General features: G+C 40.4%; 2 protein-coding genes across 2 annotated transcripts in view; both read left to right on the top strand.

The window, feature by feature from the left end:
* LOC121980205 (60S ribosomal subunit assembly/export protein loc1-like) overlaps nt 1-12,907 on the top strand; it is a 41,049-nt gene extending 28,142 nt beyond the window's left edge. Inside the window, exon 3 of the mRNA XM_042532162.1 lies at nt 12,881-12,907. Coding sequence (XP_042388096.1) covers nt 12,881-12,907 — 27 coding nt within the window. The remainder of the gene's footprint in view (nt 1-12,880) is intronic.
* Nucleotides 12,908-13,513: 606 nt separating this feature from the next.
* On the top strand, nt 13,514-16,707 carry LOC121980204 (G-type lectin S-receptor-like serine/threonine-protein kinase At4g27290). The gene is made up of 8 exons (XM_042532160.1): nt 13,514-14,236; nt 14,341-14,950; nt 15,044-15,169; nt 15,253-15,389; nt 15,468-15,678; nt 15,765-16,002; nt 16,090-16,240; nt 16,353-16,707. The coding sequence occupies exons 1-8, from the start codon at nt 13,514-13,516 to the stop codon at nt 16,662-16,664; spliced, it is 2,508 nt and encodes an 835-aa protein (XP_042388094.1). The 3' UTR covers nt 16,665-16,707.
* The last annotated feature ends 4,052 nt before the right edge of the window (nt 16,708-20,759 follow it).

The raw sequence follows: 20,759 nt of genomic DNA, 5'->3' as shown, positions 1-20,759 counted from the left end.
AGCAATCTTCATTGACACCGGATCAAGAGCAAGAAGAATCCTCCACATCCGGGTCAAGAGAAGATGAGGATGAAGAAGCTTCCACCTCCGCAAGTCAAGCAAAATCGAATGGAGGAATATCTTCGGATCAAGAGGAAGCTTCTACCTCCGGATCAAAAGGAGAAGATGTCACCCCTACAAGCAAAGGTATAAACATTTCAATTAACGATAAAAATCATATCATATGCTTTGAATGTAGGGAACATGGGCATTACAAAAGTAAATGCCCTAAATTGGCCAAGAAGAAGGGCCAAGTGGCACAAAAGGGCAAGGTGAAGCCCAAGGAGACCATCCCCAATACAAAGAAGAGCAAGGAGCATATTATATGTTTCTCTTGCAATCAAAAGGGGCATTACCGAAGTCAATGCCCCAAGGGGAAGAAGATGGTCAAGGCTTAAAGAGGAAGCTCAAGTCAAGGGGGAGCCTCTAAGGTAAAAAGAAAGGTAACTTTCATTGAGCCTATTCCCTTGCATAATGGTAAAAAGCATACTAATTCAAGTTTATATCATTTTAATGCTATTTACCATGAAAATAGGAGGCATGATAAAATTAAAGAAAATCATGTAGCTTATCATGCTAAGACTACCACACCTAGGATTAGGAAGATAGATAAAAATCTAGACAATCACACTAAGGACCATAGTTATAAGCCTAGAAACAAAAATGCTCATGGGTGTAATGAAAAATCAAAATCTAAGGATTTAATGATAGAAAATCAAGTCTTGAGGTCAAGGCTTGATAAAATGGAAAAGGCCCTAAAAAAGATGGAAAATATCCTAAAAGGGCAAAATGAGCATAGCCTAGGTCTAGGAGCACAAAGGTCATCTAATGGCCATAGAGGTTTGGGATACAAACCCAAGGCTAAGAAGGATATGCCCTCTTGCCATAGGGTTCCATATAGTTATGGAACCAACCCTAGGTCTAGTGGTCAAGTCAAAAATACTAGGAAGGTTATTCCTAAGAGTATTTTTGCAATAAATGTGACTAAGACTTCTAAGAAGTCTAAAAAAGTCACTAACAAGGTCACAAGGAAAGCAATCCCTAGGGTTGACTTAGAAAAAGTGACCAAGGCTTCTAAGAAGCCAAACAAGGTCACTAGGAAGGTATCTAGGGAAGTTATCCCTAGTGAATACCTAGAGCATCCAAGGAGCACCAATAGGTTTTGGGTTCCTAGGAGCATTTTCTCTACCCCATAGATGGGTTAGAGAGTGTCAACTCTAAAGAAAAAGGGTAGTTAACCCAACTTTGAAGAAATTGACACTCAAGGAGCATTTTCAAGGTTATTATTAACCTTTGAAAATGAAAAAAATTTATCATTTACTCGTTGAAAGAATATAATGTGCCAAAATTTGAGAAGTATTGATTTTATTTTAAAATGGCACATATTGGGGAAATCATAAGAACTACCAAGTTGGGATTTTGGTATGTTCTTAGGAAATTAAAGGCAATTTGAGCCTTAATTTAAAGTGTTACTCTTGTGGAAATATGAAATATGCCAACATTTAAGGAATATGCTTAATTTCAATTGGCATAAATTAATCAAGAGAATTAGAAATGCCAAGTTAGGTTTTGGCACATAGATAGGTTTTAGGATACTTAGATAGGTAATCTAGGTATCTTATTAATGCTAAACCTTGCCATGATTGTTTGCTCATTATATGCCATGACATCATATTTAGTTTTGTATTTTGCATTCATGATTTATTATGAAAAATACAAAAATACTATGTCATGTCATACATACATCATGTAGCTACAGGAATCTTTCTTTTGAAAGCTATTTCTTTTTTATGTATGCCATAACATCATCATGCATCGCTTTATTTCCCTAAAATTAAGGATAAAAGGCATTTATCAACATATTGGTTACCAACAAGTGGTACCAACAATTGATCATCAACAAGTAACATCCTTATCCTTGGTGGATATTCATCACTCAAAATGCCTAGATAGATATGCATGATCCCTAGATTAGGGCAAAACCAAAGTTTACATCTCACAAAGACCTATAAGGTGACTTGTATGTGTTTTAGTACACATTAGATACAAGTGAGATGTTAGGATGATGAACAAAACTCAAGATGTTGATTTAGTGCATTCTTTTGAGTTTTAAGTTCATCAAAACACATAGTTATGTGTTTTCCCATCATTGGGAAAGCTAATGTACAAGTCATGTACATTAAGCCCAATGAACATGATGGGATATTAGTTTTGAAAATATTTTTAAAAATGATTTTGGAAAACCTTGGTGAACGTTATCTTTTGATAGTAATCATCATTGAATATTTGGGCACAAACTAGAGGAAAACACTAAAGTTTTTACAAGTTCTCTAATTTGTGTCAATCTTTGAAAATATAAAGTATTTTCTTAGAAAACTATTTTTCCATGATAATACATGTCCTAAATAGTGTCTACACAAATTTTCACAATTTTTGGATTTTTGTAGAATTTTCTAGGGGTTTCTGAAATTGACTGAAATGAAATTTCAGCAACTATCAGAACTCCAATCGATCACCTGATCGATTGGAGTGCCTCAATCGATCGGGCGATCGATTGAGAAGGCAAATCTCGCGAGCAGAAGCTCGCTGGATCGATCCGTGGATCGATCCAGACTGGCTGAATCGATCAGTGGATCGATTCAAGACAGTTCAATCGATTGGGACCCAACTCCAATCGATTGAAGATGCTGATTTTGGCTGGGAAAGCCTGAATTCAGTATTCCAAACCAAGTTTAGTCTAGAAAACCATTCCTAACCCCTCAAAATACATTTGTATACATAAAAAGAGTGTTTTCATGTTGAAGACAAGGATGGATTGGTTGAGGAAGACTAAATTGAAGTTTAGGTTGAGGTTTGGTTTCATTATTGAATTTATGAACCTCAAAACTTCTAAATTTGGGTTTCCTAAAGGTTTAGGGATTGTGCAATGACAGAAGGTACGACCATGTCTTTAGGGGGAGGTACTCTTTAAGGAAATGAAAATTACTTTTCATACACCTTGGAAGATGGTTAACCTTCTTTTAGAGGAAATGCTCAAGGTTGGGCGTTGGGATTTAATGGGGAGTGGATATCCTCATTGTTTAAGTGGTTATTGCTCATGGATGAGCAAATTGATGATAATGAAGGGTATGAGACCTTCTTATTGTGTTATGAGCAACGAGTGAAGTTGTAAACAACGTTGGGTAACTCTTCAGGGGGAGAGTTTGTTCTTGATGTGTGCCCAAAGATAAGGGCATGTTGTTGATGTGTGTCAATAGGGGGAGAATGCATGGTTAAGTTAGGCCTTCAGTACCTAAAGGGGGAGTTTGCCCTCTAGGAAAGGAGGATAATGAAGGGAACCATCATTCATATATTGGCATGAAGGGAGTTGAGGCTATGGGAGTAGCCTAATTTCCTAACTTAACAAGAGGTATTGTCAAACATCAAAAAGGGGGAGATTGTTGGTGCAATATTCCCTAGGTCAAGGTTGACCTGGTTAACCAAGCCTGAGTCTTGGTTTGAGTTTCGATGTTTGACAATATATTGGGTTTAGATGATATGGACAATGCAGGTGCAGTTGTTCATTTGGAGAGATTGTTGATACAATTCTCGTTTGGTCAAAGATGACCAGTTAAGATTGTGAAGGAAAGTCAAGTAGGTCAAGGTTGACTGGATACTTGACTGAAAGTCCTGGTGAGTGAAGCCAGGCAGAAGGAAGTCCTGGTGAGTGAAGCCAGGCAGAAGGAAGTCCTAGTGAGTGAAGCTAGGCAATTGGGAAAGTCCTGGTGAGTGAAGCCAGGCAGGAGAAATCCAGATGGGTCAAGGTTGACCAGACATCTGGTGAGAGTCCAAGTAGGTCAAAGGGATTGACCGGATACTTGGCACGAGGAAGAAAAGTCCAAGTAGGTCAGAGGGATTGACCGGATACTTGGCACGAGGAAGAAAAGTCCAAGTAGGTCAGAGAGATTGACCGGATACTTGGCAAGAAGAGAAAAGTCCAAGTGGGTCAAAGGGATTGACCAGACACTTGGTGAGAGAGTCCTAGCTGGTCAAGGGTGACCGGATGCTAGATCTTATGTACCAACAAGTCATGGTTGACTAGATGTTGGTTTAGGGAGCTTTGGATTTGGTTTTGGGCAAAAACCAAGATCTGGATTGATCAGCCGATTGATCCAGCAGATCTGAATTGATCAGCTGATTGAATTGATCCAACAGATTTGGATTGATCAGCCGATTGATCCAACAGATCTGGATCGATCAGTGGATCGATCCAGTAGATTTGGATCGATCAGCCGATCGATTGGATCATGCCCAATCGATCGGTCGATCGATCCGGTGAGTCCCCGCGAACAGAACCCCTCTGGATCGATCGGTGGATCGATCCAGAGGTCCCAATCGATCTGATCGATTGGGAGCTGCTGTTTATGCGCGATAAGCCCTGGATCGATCCACCGATCGATCCAGGCTATTCTAGAGAGCACAGAGGCGCTCTGGATCAATCGGTTGATCGATCCAAAGCCTCCCTGATCGATTGGGAGCAATCCAATCGATCGGGATCCGACCGTTGGCGTCATATTTAGCTGCAGGCGAGCGTTTCCTTCGGTAGAGACTTTACGATTCATCTCCGATCCTCTCCAGCAGCTCTCCACACTTCTTCTCCACTCTACCGCCAGTTCTTGAAGAGTTCTTGGAGCAAGGTTTGCTAGTGATCCAAGCTCAAGAGGCGGGCAACAACAAGAAGTTAGGGTTAGGGTTTTTGCTGCATAACTTGTAAGCTTTTGCTTGTGTTTTGTTTCCCTTTCCTTCTTCTTGTATTGAGAGTGTTGAAGGGCTTCTCCGCCTTTGGTAGTTACCATAAAGGAGTGTTATTCATAGTGGAGGGTGTGTGTGTGCGTGAATCCTTGGACTAGTCACCTGTTGTGAGGTGGATACCAAGTAAAATCCATTTGTTAGCGTTGTATGTTTTTGTTTCTTTGTATTTCCGCTGCACATCCTTGAAGGAACAAGCAACGAAGCACGCGACGAGCTATTCACCCCCCCCCCCTTCTAGCTACATTTTGGTCCCAACACAGAAGACTGGGTCACACTCATATTAGACTCATTTCAAAAATGAGTCAAAACGGCTTAGTCAGAGGATTGCCCAAATTAAGAAATCTAGAAAATACAATTTGTCATCCCTGTCAATAAGGAAAACAAACCAAGTCAACCCACAACTCAACCAATCTAGAAAGAACTAACTCTTTACTTGAGCTCCTTCACCTAGATCTATTTGATTCTCATGGAGCCAAGTCACTAAGCAAGAACCAATATTGCTTAGTTATAATTGATGACTACTCCAGATTCACCTGGGTAAAATTTCTAAAAATAAAAGATGAAACTTTTGAAGTCTTTAGTAATTTTTGTAAATTAACAGAAAAAGGAAAAAATACTAAAATTAAAAGGATTAGAAGTGATCATGGGGGGGATTTGAAAATCATAGATTTATCCAATTTTGTAAAACCAACGGATACAAACACGAATTTTCATGCCCTAGAACCCCCCAACAGAACGGGCTAGTAGAACGAAAAAATAGAACCTTACAAGAAGCCGCTAGAACCATGCTAAACGAATATAATCTAAATCATCAATTTTGGGCTGAAGCAATAAATACGGCAAACCATATTCAAAATCGAATTCTAATTAACAAACTTTATAATAAAACCCCCTATGAAATTTATTATAATAAAATTCCCAACTTAAACTACTTAAAAGTATTTGGATGTAAAGTTCATATTTTAAACACTAAAAACTACTTAGGAAAATTTACACTCAAATCAAACCAAGGAATCTTTTTAGGGTACTCTACAACCAGTAGGGCATATAGAGTCTATAATCAAAATACCCTAAAAGTTGAAGAAACAACTAATGTAATATTTGATGAAGAAAATAATCTACCAAATATAGATCAAAATATTGACATTAACCCAAGAATTATAGAAGACGATGAAATTCAACTTAAAACTAGTAAACCAGAGGAACTAACTCCTAACATAAATGTAAGACCAACAAGAATAGGTACTTCTCACCCACCTGACCAAATTTTGGGTGATCCAAACTTAGGAGTTAGAACTAGATCCTCGTATATGAGTTAGATTGCCCTTATTTCAAAGATTGAGCCTAAGACTATAGAAGAAGCCCTACCAGACCCAGACTGAATCATTGCTATGCAGGAAGAGCTAGCACAATTCGAAAGAAACCAAGTCTGGGAACTTGTACCTAAACCCATAGATAAGTCCATAATTGACACGAAATGGGTATTTAGGAACAAATTAAATGATCAAGGTGAAATAGTTAGAAACAATGCCAGACTAGTAGCCAAAGGTTTCAGTCAGGTTGAAGGTTTAGATTATGATGAAACCTATGCACCAGTAGCTAGACTCGAATCCATTAGAATGTTGTTGGCTTATGCAGCACATAAAGGATTTAGATTATACCAAATGGATGTCAAGTCAGCCTTTTTGAATGGATTTATTAAAAAATAGGTATATGTAGGTCAACCCCTAGGTTTTGAGGATTTAGATCATCCAAACCATGTATTTAGACTAAAAAAGGCCTTATATGGACTAAAACAAGTACCTAGGGCATGGTATGAACGGTTATCTAATTACCTAATATCTAAGAGCTTTAACCAAGGTCAAATAGACCAGACTCTATTTGTCAAAACCATAGAAAAAGACATTTTTGTTGTCCAAATCTATGTTGACGACATAATTTTTGGCTCAACCAACACTAAACTTTTAAAAGAATTTGTTAGTTTGATGGAAAACGAATTTGAGATGAGTTTGGTGGGGAACTCAATTTTTTCTTAGGTTTACAAATTAAATAAACCAAAGATGGAATCTACATTTACCAAACCAAATATGCTAAAGAACTAATTAAAAAATTTGGCATGGAAAATTCAAAAATTATAAATACTCCAATGGCAACAAATAGCAACATTGATTCTGATCTAGACGGAAAATCAGTAGACCCAAAGTACTATAGAAGTATAATAGGTAGCCTACTCTACCTAACTGTAAGTCGTCCCGATATTTTATTTACAGTAGGTATATGCACAAGATACCAATCCTGTGCAAAAGAGTCATACCTAACATATGTTAAAAGGATAGTTAGGTACATTAAGGGCACCCTAAATGAAGGACTTTGGTGCTCTAGAACTTGCACCCATGACCTTGTTGGCTACTCTGATTCAGACTATGCCGGGTGCAAGTTAGATAGAAAAAACACAAGTGGGAGATGTCAAATTCTAGGTCAGTGCCTAGTAAGTTGGTTAAACAGAAAGCAACACTGTGTTGCTCTATCCATTACTGAGGCTGAATACATAGCACTAGGAGAATGTGCTTCCCAACTTTTGTGGATGATGCATACACTAAAAGATTATCAGCTAGAATACAAAAATACAAAAAATTTAATTGATAATATAAGTTCAATTAACTTAACCAAAAATCCAATTCACCACTCCAGGACCAAACATATAGAGGTAAAACACCATTTTGTAAGAGATCATGTGGTTAAGGGTGAAATTGTACTCAGCTATGTTGAGTCCAAGTGAAACCTAGCTGACATTTTCACTAAACCCTTACCTGAACTTGAGTTCAGTATACTTAGAAGGCAAATAGGTATGTGCTCGGTAGAATAGGATTTTCAAATCAGCTTCGTACAGTTTTCAAAATCATCGTATGTTTTAAAAATTCTAGGAAAATATTGTTTTTAAAATTCCAATTTTACTAGACTTTCAAAAATATGAAATTAGCTTAGGCTCTACCCTAGAAATCTTGCTCCCCTAGAATTCAGCCAGAGCATCTCACAAACACCTAGGCTTACCTTGCTTGTGTTTGAAAAACATAGAATGACGTGAGATGCATAGGGTACAGCCTGGACTCAAGAATGCTTATATCTGTGCATCAATATGAGTCTGGGTGTTAAACACCTAGTCAACAGTAATCAAGTCAAGTCTTCCAGCACTAGTCAAATCTAACTGGATCTAGTGACTTAACTTGGCTAACCAAGTGAAAGCTATTGCCCTCTAGGTAATCAGCTAGTAGCTAACTGGTTAGACATGTGGCCGCGAACATAAGTACTTGATTTTTAAACTTTTTTTTAGGCATGAACATTAGGGCTCTGATACCTTACTTAAAGCGAAATTAACTAATTAACAATCAATCTAACTCAACTCATGCTTGGACATTAAGGATTAAAGCTCCTCCCTTGCCCTCAAAAGCTTTAAATTAATTATTTGACTAAAATAAAAATTCTTTCAAATTTAAACTTTAAGCTAAGTTTTCAAAACCTTAAACTTTCGAATCATTTTTTTGTACCTTTTTGAAAATTCTGGCTAAGTATTTTTAGACTAAGCTTTCACAATTCTGGCCATTTTAAAAAGCTAAAGTCTTTTGAAAATTTAACTAAGTACTTTTCAAAGTTAACTTTTTAGCTTTTTGAAAGAAAAATTACTCCTTAGACCTTGGTTTCACTTAGCTAAAGAATATTATACAAAACCAAGTATTACCAAAATACCTTGTCCCTTATTAAAAGCCTAATATTTCAAAACTACTGGTGAACCCGGCGTGAAACGAACACTGAAAACCAAATTTCGAGCTCAAACTGTTTTAACTTAGTGAATTTGACTTACAAGAAATGTTGCTTTTAAAAAACTCTTTCTCCAGCAAAATTTATTTTTTAAAAAAAAACCAAACTTCGAGCTCAAATTGTTTTAACTTAGTGAATTTGATGTTCCTTTTAAAAAGTTCAGATTTATTTTCTCTTTCCTAAAAATCTTCACAAAGACTTAAGACTTTTTTCAAACGTGCTTATTTTTTTGATGAATGACAAAGGGGGAGAGTAGGGAAATTCAAAAGAAAGGTTAATAAAATTTTTAAGAATGCCTTTATTAAGGGAGAGCTTGACAAAGTTTAAGTGTTTAGCTTAACCATGCGTGCATTTAAAATCTATTAAACTTGCTTACTTAAACTTTATGTATCTATTTTACTTAGCTTTGAATTTCAGTTGTCATAATCAAAAAGGGGGAGATTGTTGGTGTGGGAAGTATTCGACGATCGACCGTTGTTTTGATAATGGAAAAGGAATTCAAAGTTAAGTTGTTTTGTGATCTAATGCACTTGATTGAGTGTTTCAGGAAAGTCCTAGTTGCGGTTAGGCAGGTGGAAAACCCTAGGGGGTGGTAACCCTAGGTCATAGGGGGTGATAACCCTATGCAGAAAGTCTTGGAGGGTCGAGAGCTTCAAACAAAAGTCCTAGGGGGGTAACCCTAGGTGAAAAGTCCTGGTGTCGCGAACCAGGTGAAAGACTAGACCAGCCGGGAAGAGGAAGTCCAGCAAAAAGTCCGGAAGCTTCGAACGTTGAGCAAAAGTCCAGTCGATCTGGAGGATCGCACTGGCAACAGGTAAATCTCCTGAGTGGAGTAGGTGAGGACGTGTTCCCCGTAGAGGGAGCAGTAGGCGTCGGGTTGACCTAGGGTTTCCGGTTGGAAATCCGAAGTCAGACCCGGATAGTCCGACGACTATCAAGTTTATCTATCATATTATTTCTGTGCTAACTTTGTTTTGCAGGGTTTGTGTTTGAGACTAACACAATGTGCAGGAATAAAGGAGCAACTTAGACCTTGGATGAACAGTGTCCGAGGCGCCTCCATGGGCCTTGGAGGCGCCTCCATGGGGCTTGGAGGCACCTCAGGTGCTAGCCGAAGCCAGTTGTCCAGAAACGCTGGAGGCGCACCCTATATGGACTTGAAGGCGCCTTAGAGCTGGGGTTCAAGGCGCCTTGGACTGGCCTTTAAGGCGCCTTGAGGAAGATAAGCGCAGAAGGAGTCTGCGCTGATCTACGCGGCTGAATCGGCTCATTGGAGGCGCCTCGGACAGCCTTGGAGGCACCTCCAGCACTATTTAAAAGGGGACTTCGACCAGCAGCTTGAGACAACGACTTCCAAGCGATCTTTCTGCTACAAACTGCTACCGAGACAATCTCGAAGTGCTGCAACGAGATTCCGACGACCCGAAGCTTCAAAATTACACAATCTTGTTGTCAGTATACTTTTTCATTTCAAGTAGATTGTAATAACTCTGTAACTATTATTCGAACTTATAGTTGTTGCCCATCGGAAGCGATCAACGATCGCGGGCCTTGGAGTAGGAGTCGCTACAAGCTCCGAACCAAGTAACTCCTCGTGTCTTTCTGTGTTGCTTTATTTTCTTTTCATTTTTCCGCTGTGTATTTTATTACTCGAACGATTTACGATTCCGAAACGTGAAATAGCCACGAGCGCTATTCACCCTCCCCCCCCCCCCTCTAGCGCTTTCGATCCAACAGAAAGTCCTGGAGATTCGGACACTGAGTAAAAGTCCAGTTGATCTAGAGGATCAATCTGACAAATAGGTAAACTCTCCTGAGTAGAGTAAGTGAGGACGCGTTCACCAGTGAGGGAACAATAGACGTTGGTTCGACCTAGGATTTCCGAAGGTGAAATCCGAAGTCAGAACCGGACAATCTGGACACTGTCAAAATAAGTTTCTCATATTCTTGTATATAAATAAAGACATTTGTTTTGGTTATTATACTTACTTGTATTGGTGCCAAATAACTAAGTATAATAGCGTCCTTGAGTAGAGGGTTCTTACCTATATCAATCGGTTAGTTGAACCGATAGTGAGATGATATAGGGAACACTACTCTTAATCATTCCTAGTTGAGTATTAACATTCAGGGACAATGTTAATGTGACGAGACTAGCATGTAGGTCAACTCGATGACTTGATCTCACAAGTCATGGATATGGAGATATCAAGTTGACACATGAGTATGCATTGGAGAATGTATACTGAATGACCCGCTATGAGAAATTATCATGGATCGTTATATGAGTGTCATATACTTTCTCATGTGGCTATTAGTATGACTACTAGTCCTTGGACCTGAAGTCACCATGGTTCCCTACATAAGGAGTTACGTACTTTGGCTTCGTCAAACGTCACCCGTAACTGGGTGGACTATAAAGGCGATTACTGGGTATGTAACAAATTATGCGGAGGGATGTGAGTGATGTAGATGGGATCTATCCCTCCTATATGACGGGAGTGACATCGATATTCTTGATAGAGTGAGACCACTAAGTGCATGGTCATGCCCAAGTGAGTCAATATAAGATATTGAGCTCATTTGATTGAGTGAGTCTACTTGGAGTTCAAGATTTAGATTGATTAGAGAATGACACGATCTATGTCTCATATTGATCAATCTAGATGTCAAGGATAGAAGGACACTTGTCATATATTATGAAGAGTTATAATTAGTAGTCACAAGGTGATGTTGGGTCTCAATATTCTTGTAATTTAGGTAGTAATGATGTGTTGCTAGATACCGCTCATTACTTATGTTTCTAAATGGATTTAGGAGCATTGCCAACGTTACAAGAACCTATAGGGTCACACACAAAGGATAATTAGATGGAGATTAGGTTCATTTGATGAACCTAAAGGATTAGGTTCATATGATGAACCAAATTGGATTAAGAGTAATCCAAATTGAGCTAATTGAGTTGGACTCAATTTAGTTCATGTGTTAAGTGAGTCTAATTTGGACTTAGACTCATTTAATTAATTTAATTCAATGAATAGAAATTCATTAAATTAAAATTGACTTGAACCAATGGTTAAATTAGATCAACCAAGGGAGAGAAGTAGTCAAGTTTAACTTGACTTGAGAGGAAGATGAAGGGTCAAATTTGACTTGACCATTTGCCACCTCATTGGTGAGTTGACATTAAGTGGCTAATGGTGATGTGCCACATCATCAAGGCTAGCATATGTGTGTGCCACCTCATGAGGGAGATCAAGAGTTTTTGACTCTTGAAATTCCATGGAGTATATAACCCCTCATGAAAAGTGGCCGGCCACTTTAGTGCTTGTGGAGTTTCAATTTTTTGTTTTGTAACTCCATCTTCTTCCTCCTCTCATCCACTTCTCCCTCTCCTCCACCTTTGGCCGAAACTTCATAGAGTGCTAGCACACTCTAAAGTTTCTCCTCCATCGATTTGTTCGTGTGGATACGCATAGAAGAGTATCTACCTTGATACTCTCGAGATCCGGCGAACTTAGGACAAGCGGGATTACACGAAGGGCTTCGCATCAAAGGTAACCTCTTAATCTTATAGATCTAAAGTAGATCTAGGCTTAGAAAAATATATATGAAATTTTATTTCTTAAAAAATGGTTAACTCAAGAATGCGCTAAGTTGATAGGCCCCTGACTTTTTTCGATTTAGATAGTTGAAAATTTTGTATGAAATCGAATTCGAACCTATCAATGTAGGATTAGCTAGGGCTGGAAAAAAAATATCGAAATACCGAAATACCGAAAAATCATACCGAAAAAATACCGTATATACCGAAATTTTTGGTATACCGAAAAATTCGGTACGATATCATACCGTACCGAATTTGTCGGTAACGGTAACGGTAACGATTTAAAATATTTCGGTATACCGAAATACCGAGTAACTATAGATTAAATGATTAATTTAGATTCCCCTAAAGCCTAAACCAAACCCTAAACAGCCTCAAACCATGTTCTCTCCTTGCGCCGTCGGTGCACACGTCGCGACTCGCAATTCTTTTCTTCCACAGTCGACCACCGCACGTAGTCGCCGGAGAAGATGCACAACATCTTAGAAACTTCTTCTCCATCCCTAATATTTTTTTCCCTTCATTGAATCTGAAGAAATCTAATCACCGAGCTCTGTTTTGAGAGTTATGCTTGTGCAAATTCTTGTCCGATTTTCCGATGAGTTTTAGCTTTTGTTTCTTTGGTAGATTTATGGTATTTTTAGTAGGGATTGAAGCCTATATGCTTCACCTATTTTTCCAGCTAGCATTTAGTTATTTCTGGCAAGATTTCGACAAATCTCCGGCGAGCCATCACCCTGGGACCACTAGCTACTGGTTTAATCTTCAATCTTGCATATTTGGGTCCGAAATCCCAACTCTTGTTCTTATATGATCACTGCCTTTATTACAAGAGAATTATTTTTTATATATTATATGTAATATATATATAACTTCGGCATGATGGTATTTTACCGATACCGTACCGATATTTCGGTATACCGAAATTCGGTATACCGAAATATCGGTACGATATCGGTATCATTTCTTAGAATACCGATTTTTTCGGTACGGTATACGGTATTCGACTTTGAGTACGGTATACCGTACCGATCCAGGCCTAGGATTAGCAGGTGTAAACGGAATATGGCAGCTTAAAAAACAGTCAAAAGAAAGAGAATTAATTAATTAATCGTTATGGAAAAAAAAATACTAGATCTACAATTATATTGACGCCTATTTTATAGAAAACATGTTTAAAATGCATGATCCAAGTTTATAAGTTGCCTTCATTTAATTTGCTTTGAGATGCATATTTTTGTTGTTATTAATCAATCAACAATGAGGAGAAGAATCAGCTGCTCTTCCTCCTCCGCTCTATTCTCCTTCTTCTTCCTCCTCAGCTGGCCTGCCTGCTCCGTCTCCAGTGGGGAAGACACCTTATCCCCTGATCGGCCTCTCCTCGATGACGGAGCAACCGCTTTGGTTTCCTCCGGCGGCAGATTCCGGTTGGGCTTCTTCAGCCCCAACGGTTCCACCAACCGCTACGTCGGCATATGGTACAACAAAATCTCCATCCAAACAGTCGTGTGGGTCGCCAACCGTCGACAGCCAATCGCCACCCTCTCCGGCAACCTCTCTTTGACCAACAACGGTACACTCATCATCACCGGCGAAGACAATTCCACCGCCATCTGGTCTTCCGGGTCGCCAGCCTCAGGCCTCAGGAATCCAGTCGCACGGATCCTCGACGATGGCAACTTCGTCGTCGTCGAAGAGGCCGGCAGCAACGACGACGACCCTAACAGCTTCGCATGGCAGAGCTTCGACTTCCCGTCGGACACGTTCTTGCCGGGCATGGTGCTGAGGCAGAAGCAGCTCCGCACAGGGGCCATCCTCAACATCAATTTCACGGCCTGGATGAGCTCCACGGACCCCGCTCCAGGCCAATACACCCTCGGATTAAACGTGCAAGGCGACCCCCAAGTATTCATCTGGAGAGGGACCCAACCCTTCTGGCGCGGAGGCCCATGGAACGGCCGCTGGTTCAGTGGCATCCCAGAGGTGTGCATGCATGCGATCCAACAAAAACATTAATTTCCATTCGATCGAGATTGATTATCGATTCTTTCAAGATTAATTATTCGATCTCTTGGATTCGTTATAAGGTGGCGGAGAACGCTAGCTGGCTCATAAACGTCAACGTGGAACAAAATATTAATCAAATCTCCTACTCGGCCATCAACCAGTCTTCAGTTATAGTGAGGGAGATCATGGACTCCTCAGGCCATATCCAAATCCTCGTGTGGATCGAGGCTGAGCAGCGCTGGAGTGTCTGTTGGGACATACCCAAGGACCCGTGCGATCTAATGTCCTCGTGCGGCCCCAACACTTACTGCAGCTCCAACACCTCGCCGCAGTGCGCATGCTTGCCGGCTTTTCATCCAAGGAACCAACGTAATTGGGATTTGTGGGACTGGTCAGACGGCTGCACGAGGACGACGCCCTTGGACTGTCAGAATAATACCGATGGATTCTTCACACTGAGTGGCACCAAACTGCCCGACACGTCCAGATCGACAGTCAATGCGAACTTGAGTTTGGTGGAGTGCAGGGCTCTGTGCTTCAGCAACTGCTCGTGCAGAGCATATGCTCCATCCAACATAAGTGGAATTGAAAGTGGCTGCTTGATCTGGACAGATGATCTCACTGATATCAAAGTGTATCGGAGTGGTCTGGGACAGGATCTTTATGTCAGATTGGCAGCGGCAGATTTAGGTGAGCTAAGTCAGAACTGAAATATATCAAAATTTATACATGTTGAAACCTTTTTATATATTTACTCAGTTATAATCTGTTGTAATCTTTCAGCATCAGCAATATCTGAAGCTTTACGCAGTCATTCTAATCGTAATATCTTAATGATCGTGCTTCTTCCTCTGGCAATTCTGTTCCTTGCTTCTGTTGCTTACTCCATCTGGAGGTGGAAGAAGAGAAGTATCATTCATTCTCATCCTTTCTGCTTTTACAATTGGCTTGTATATAATATTCTAAAAGTTATTAATTTGTTGCGCATGAAGGTTCTCATATTGACTATGAAGCAGAAGAAAAGGACATGGAATTGCCATTGTTTGACTTGAATACGATTAAAGATGCCACCGATGGCTTCTCAACATACAACAAACTTGGTCAAGGAGGCTTTGGCCCTGTATACAAGGTACAGAATACTGTATTTGGGGGTTTAATACTAGCACATAATTTTGTTTGAGCAAGTTTGATATTTGATTTTGTGCAGGGTAAATTGGGGGAGGATCAACAAATAGCAGTGAAAAGATTATCTAAGACATCGTCGCAAGGAGTCGATGAGTTCAAAAATGAGATCACATTGATCGCGAAACTGCAGCACCGAAATCTTGTTAAGCTTCTTGGCTGTTGCATCCAAGGAGGAGAAAGACTCTTGATCTATGAATACATGTTCAATGGAAGCTTGGACACATTCCTATTTGGTTAGTTGAACTTCTCTGTCAATTTACATAATCTGAAACTGTTTGAAAGGATAGCTTAGATTTAAATGAATGCTTGTTGTGTTCAGGTGAAGCTCAAACTGTATTACTGGATTGGAGAGCGAGGTACAACATCATTCTCGGTGTCGCTCGAGGTCTACTTTATCTTCACCATGATTCAAGATTAAGGATCGTTCATAGGGATCTTAAAGCTAGCAATATTCTACTTGACAAAGATATGAATCCCAAAATATCGGATTTTGGTATGGCTAGGATATTTGGAGGAGAAGAATCTGAATCAATTACCAAGAGAGTCGTCGGAACCTAGTGAGCATAAACAATTTTAATCATCATTATTTTTATTTTTAATATTATATCACATATACTTATTTTATATTTCTATAATTATGACAGTGGCTACATGTCTCCCGAATATATCATTAATGGTATTTTTTCAATAAAATCCGATGTATTTAGTTTTGGAGTAATAGTACTTGAGATAATAAGTGGTAAAAGGAACAGAGATGCTGACCAATCAATGGAACAATTGAATCTTCTAGGAAATGTAAGCACAATTATTTCTTTGCAAATCATACATTTCTCTATGGTCACTATCATTTTACATACTACATGATTCTCTTAGATTTCATAATTCATTTTGCAATTGTTTTTTTCAGCTGTGGATCAAGTGGAAAGAAGGAAAATACATAGATTTAGTTGACAAAAATTTCAGCCACCTGTTATCCGAAAATCAAATACTAAGGTGCATAAAAGTTGGACTTTTATGTGTCCAAAAGAAACCAGAAGATAGACCAACAATGTCTTCGGTATTAGCAATGTTGGTAAGTGTCGATAATATTTCTCTCCTACCAGAACCTAAACAACCAGGCTTTTTTATTGCAAGACCATCATCTGTAAGCTCAGATGTCAATATTCGAGAGTTAGAGTCCGTGAACCAAGTATCGATCACTGAAATTGCTGGTCGATAGGAACTGAATGATGAAAGTCCATGTAACACACATATAAAGGAAAAACATGTATATCTCTCTCTCTCTTTTTTTATCGTATTGTGTTACTTGTTTCTAAATAAAATATTTTGGCATGGATCACCAAGAAACTTGAATGAATACTTGCAATACACTACTACCTTATGATCTTAAAAAAAAAGGCAACAAGTGATGAAACCATCTAGTGTCAGGTTTTGTAGTATACTTATTGTTCCGATCAAAATATTATGGGTGGTTAAGCCACCGGTCAACAAACTTGCTGACGTGCATTACTCCTTGGAGATAATCGAGGAAGATGAAGAAAGGACCTCCGTTTGCAAGAGTCACTAGTGAGCTGTCCTTGATGTTAACGATGTTAACGAAATCATCATAACCAGAAGAAAAAGAGGGTGAGCTGTCTTCAATATTGGTCAGGTCATGGAGTCTCTAAAAAAAAGATGAGTACTAGTCTTTTGTGTTGATAGAGTCGCCGTGAGCTGGAGGGAAGTGGGGCATCAAAGATGTCTGTGGAGCTATAGAAGGGAGTCACCAGGTGACGCAGGGAGAACTGAATCGTCTAAAGAACCTGCGTGGAGTAGAGTAGCGAAGGAGAGAGTTAGAATAGAGACTAGTATGCCCGGCTCGTCTACTCTAATGTTCAAGTCAGTCTCTAACGAGGTAAATGAAGAAGATGAACAGTAGTAAGTATGTGTATGTAATCGTATGTACAGATATGCGCATACCTTGGCCCGCGAGGGTAGGACTTTTTTTTTTATAATATGAAGGAGTGGGATGTGAGTCTGGGCAGGACCAAGTGGAGAGCTAATCTAAATCGAGTGTACAGTAGAGTTAGGAAAGCTAAACCCCGGATGTCGGAGTTGGAATCTGCCTCAAAGCAAATAGCGGCGAGGTCATCAGAGCCAGAAGGCTTCGAGAGGTGGAACACGATAGAGGGCACGTTGCAGCGAGAGCTCAAAGGTAGAATCAGCTAGAGAAGCAGAACACGATGGAGACCATTCGACAGCGAGGGCTCGGAGATTGGATCAGCTATGGAGGCAGAGCATAGCAGAGGGCGCGTGCATCAGTGAGGGCTCGGAGGTCGGGTTTGTTTCCTACTTGTGTGAACCACGGAGCGGCACTGGTGGTCGGTTGCGCTCAAGGAGAAGAAGGTGGAGCTGTGGAGGAATGACGCAGGGGGGATTTTTTATAGTAGGAAGGAGTGGGACATGAGTTTGGGCATTCGAACGACGGGATTTAGAGATAAACTGAGTGTCTGGTAGGCTAGACCAAGTGGAGAGTGTTGAAAATTGGACCAATAAACAAGTAAATAAATTACTTGTCTTACACTAACAATAACAACACTACAACACCCTTTTTGTGGATCACTCACAATTCTAAGACAAAGAAGAAAACCAAAAAAGTTTGACTCACAAATTGATACTTGATTGATGAATGAAACTAAATACAAGGTAGAGTATTTATAGTACTCTTCATACAATCTGGACCGTTCAATTAAATTAAATCCTAGCCATTGAAATTCTAATTCTTATCCACGAAATGAAGAAAACACTCTTGACCACACATTTAATTTTATCTTTTACCAAGTCGTCATCTTTATCTATTAGAAAAATAAATAATTAAATAGCAAATCTTATCTATAACTCTTATCTTTTATTGGATAATTAGTTTTATCCTTTATTTGGGTTGGAGTTGATATTTAACAGAGAGCTAGATAGAATCGAGTGTATAGTAGAGTTGGGGAAGCTGACCCTGGATGTCGGAGTTGGAATCTGCCTCAAAGTGAATAGTGGCGAGGTCATCGGAGACAGAAGGCTTCGAGAAGTGGAACACGACAGAAGGTGAGACACAGTGAGGACTCGAAGACCGAATCGGCTAGAGAAGTAGAGCACGACGGAGGGCGTGCAACAACAAGGGCTTAGAGGTCGAATCAGCTACAGAGGCGGGGCACAGCAAAGGGCGCGCAACTGTGAGCTCTTGGAAGTTGGGTTTGTTGGCTACTTGTGTGGACTGTGAAGCGGCACCGGTGGTTGGCTATGTTGAGAGAGAAGAAGGTGGAGAAGGCCTAACCGTTAGTGAGGGAGGAGAGGAGGCGACGTGGTCGGTGACAACGAAGGGGAGGAGGAAGCATGGCTGGCGGTGACAAAGGGGATCATGCTCGGCGAGCCTGTGACCTCTATGAAGAACCTGGTAGCAACGACGTTCATAGCCCGAGAGAGGTAGAGGAGGTGGCGGAAGTGGCACTGGCGGCAAGAGGAGGCAGGGCCATGAGATGGCAGCGGAGACGCAGCTGGAGGCAGCGACAAGCACGATAGAACCCTGGGAGATGGCATTGCACATGGTGACCTCCATGTGGGCATCGTGCCAGCGCCAACGGACGGAGCAGCCGACCGTGGCAGCGCAGTTGAAGATGACGAAGGCAATGGTGAGGGCGTGGAAGAGAACAAAGGAGGAGAGGAGGAAGGAATGGCGGAGTGAGGAAGGGCTATTCGGCGGCATAGGGAGAGAGGAGGCTGCCTATAGAGAGGAGACGACGTGTAGCTGGCAACGAGGGTGAAGAGAGCAATGGTGCGAGGAGGGTCCTGTGGCAGTGGCGTTCGCGTGGGTAATCTCCCCTCCTTTGTTCCAAAACCCAACCCTAAAGAAAAAAGGGCCGTGGAAAATGACCCAAAAAAACCTCTCCTCCATGTGACTTCATATCCACCTAGCATCACAAGTCTCCCCCTCAAGTTCAGTTAAAAGAGACATAAGTCCAGCCCTCAAGGTGTAGCACAGACGGTGGACGCATGACATCCCTGGCGTAATGACCAGAGGTCAATTCTTAAGAACTGATGACTTGGGGTTTACCCCTATCATGTGTCTAATGCCTATGTACCTGCATTTACCTCCCTCCATATCCGTAAGGTCAGCATTAGGGTGGTCGTTAAGATAGCAGATCTTAAAAAAAATAGTTATAAATCCAACTGACTGGATTGTGATGTTGTGGAAAAATAGGTGAGAGAATCGCCGAGTCTGTCGTAAGGTGAATCATCAGCACGGGGATAGGAGCTCTGAGCCTATCAAAAGCCTGAGTGTTTTCCAACTAAGGAGTTAGAAAATGAATCTCTGGGCCTGTTGTAAGGCGAATTGCTAGCACGGAGCTAGGGACTCTGTGTCTGTCGTAACGCTGAGTGTCTTCCAACTAAGCCATTAGGAAAAGAATCTCCGAGCCTGTCGTAAGGCGAATTGCTAAGCATGGAACTAGGAGTTGCGAGCATGTCATAAGGCGGAGTGTCTTCTAACTGAGGAGTTGAGAAAAGAATCACCAGGCCTGTCATGAGGTGAATCGCTAGCTCGGAGCCAGGGGCATCAAACCTATCGTAAGGTTGAATGTCTTTCAACTAAGAAAATATGGTGCTAAAACTGAGAGAGAGTCTATGGCTAAGACTGTGAGTGAATCTAACACTGATACTAATAAGGAGTCTATAGTCGAGACTACAAGAGAGTCTAGTACTGAGACTAATAAGGAGTCTATGGTCAAGATTGCAAGAGAGTCTAGTGTTGAGACTACTAAGAAGTCTATAGTCGAGATTGCGAGAAAGTCTGGTGTTAAAACTAATAAGGAGTATGTGGCTGAGACTACAAGAGAGTGTCTGACGCTAAGATGGAAAAAGAGTCTGTGGCCAAGACTGAAAGAAAGTTAGGCATTGAAACTAATTAATAAGGAGTCTGTGGATTATCACCTTAAAGATAAACCTGAAGGAACATAACTAATAAAAGTCCACGAGTAGGCATTTCGATAACAATGTATTTATAATTTCATTTTAGTTTTATAAAAGTTATTACATATGGTTCAAGTTTAATTATATTCTTTATATAGTGAGGTTTTTGGACATGAGCATTCTAGTTGGGTACGATGTTTATGAGCTGGTGCGCTACTTAGCCAAGGGAACTTTGGACACGAGCATTCTAGTTGGATACGATGTTTAGGAGTTGGTGCGCTACTTAGCCAAGTGTTCCCAAAGCAATCTAAATGCAACTCAATGTATTGGCAAGATTACCACTCTAATTCATATTTGATAGACAAATTTAAGAAAATGA

The sequence above is a fragment of the Zingiber officinale genome, chromosome 5A (assembly GCF_018446385.1).
Source record: "Zingiber officinale cultivar Zhangliang chromosome 5A, Zo_v1.1, whole genome shotgun sequence".
NCBI classification, from domain to species: Eukaryota; Viridiplantae; Streptophyta; class Magnoliopsida; order Zingiberales; family Zingiberaceae; genus Zingiber; species Zingiber officinale.
Note: the sequence above shows the minus strand (reverse complement) of the source record. Positions and strands in the feature narration are given on the sequence as shown.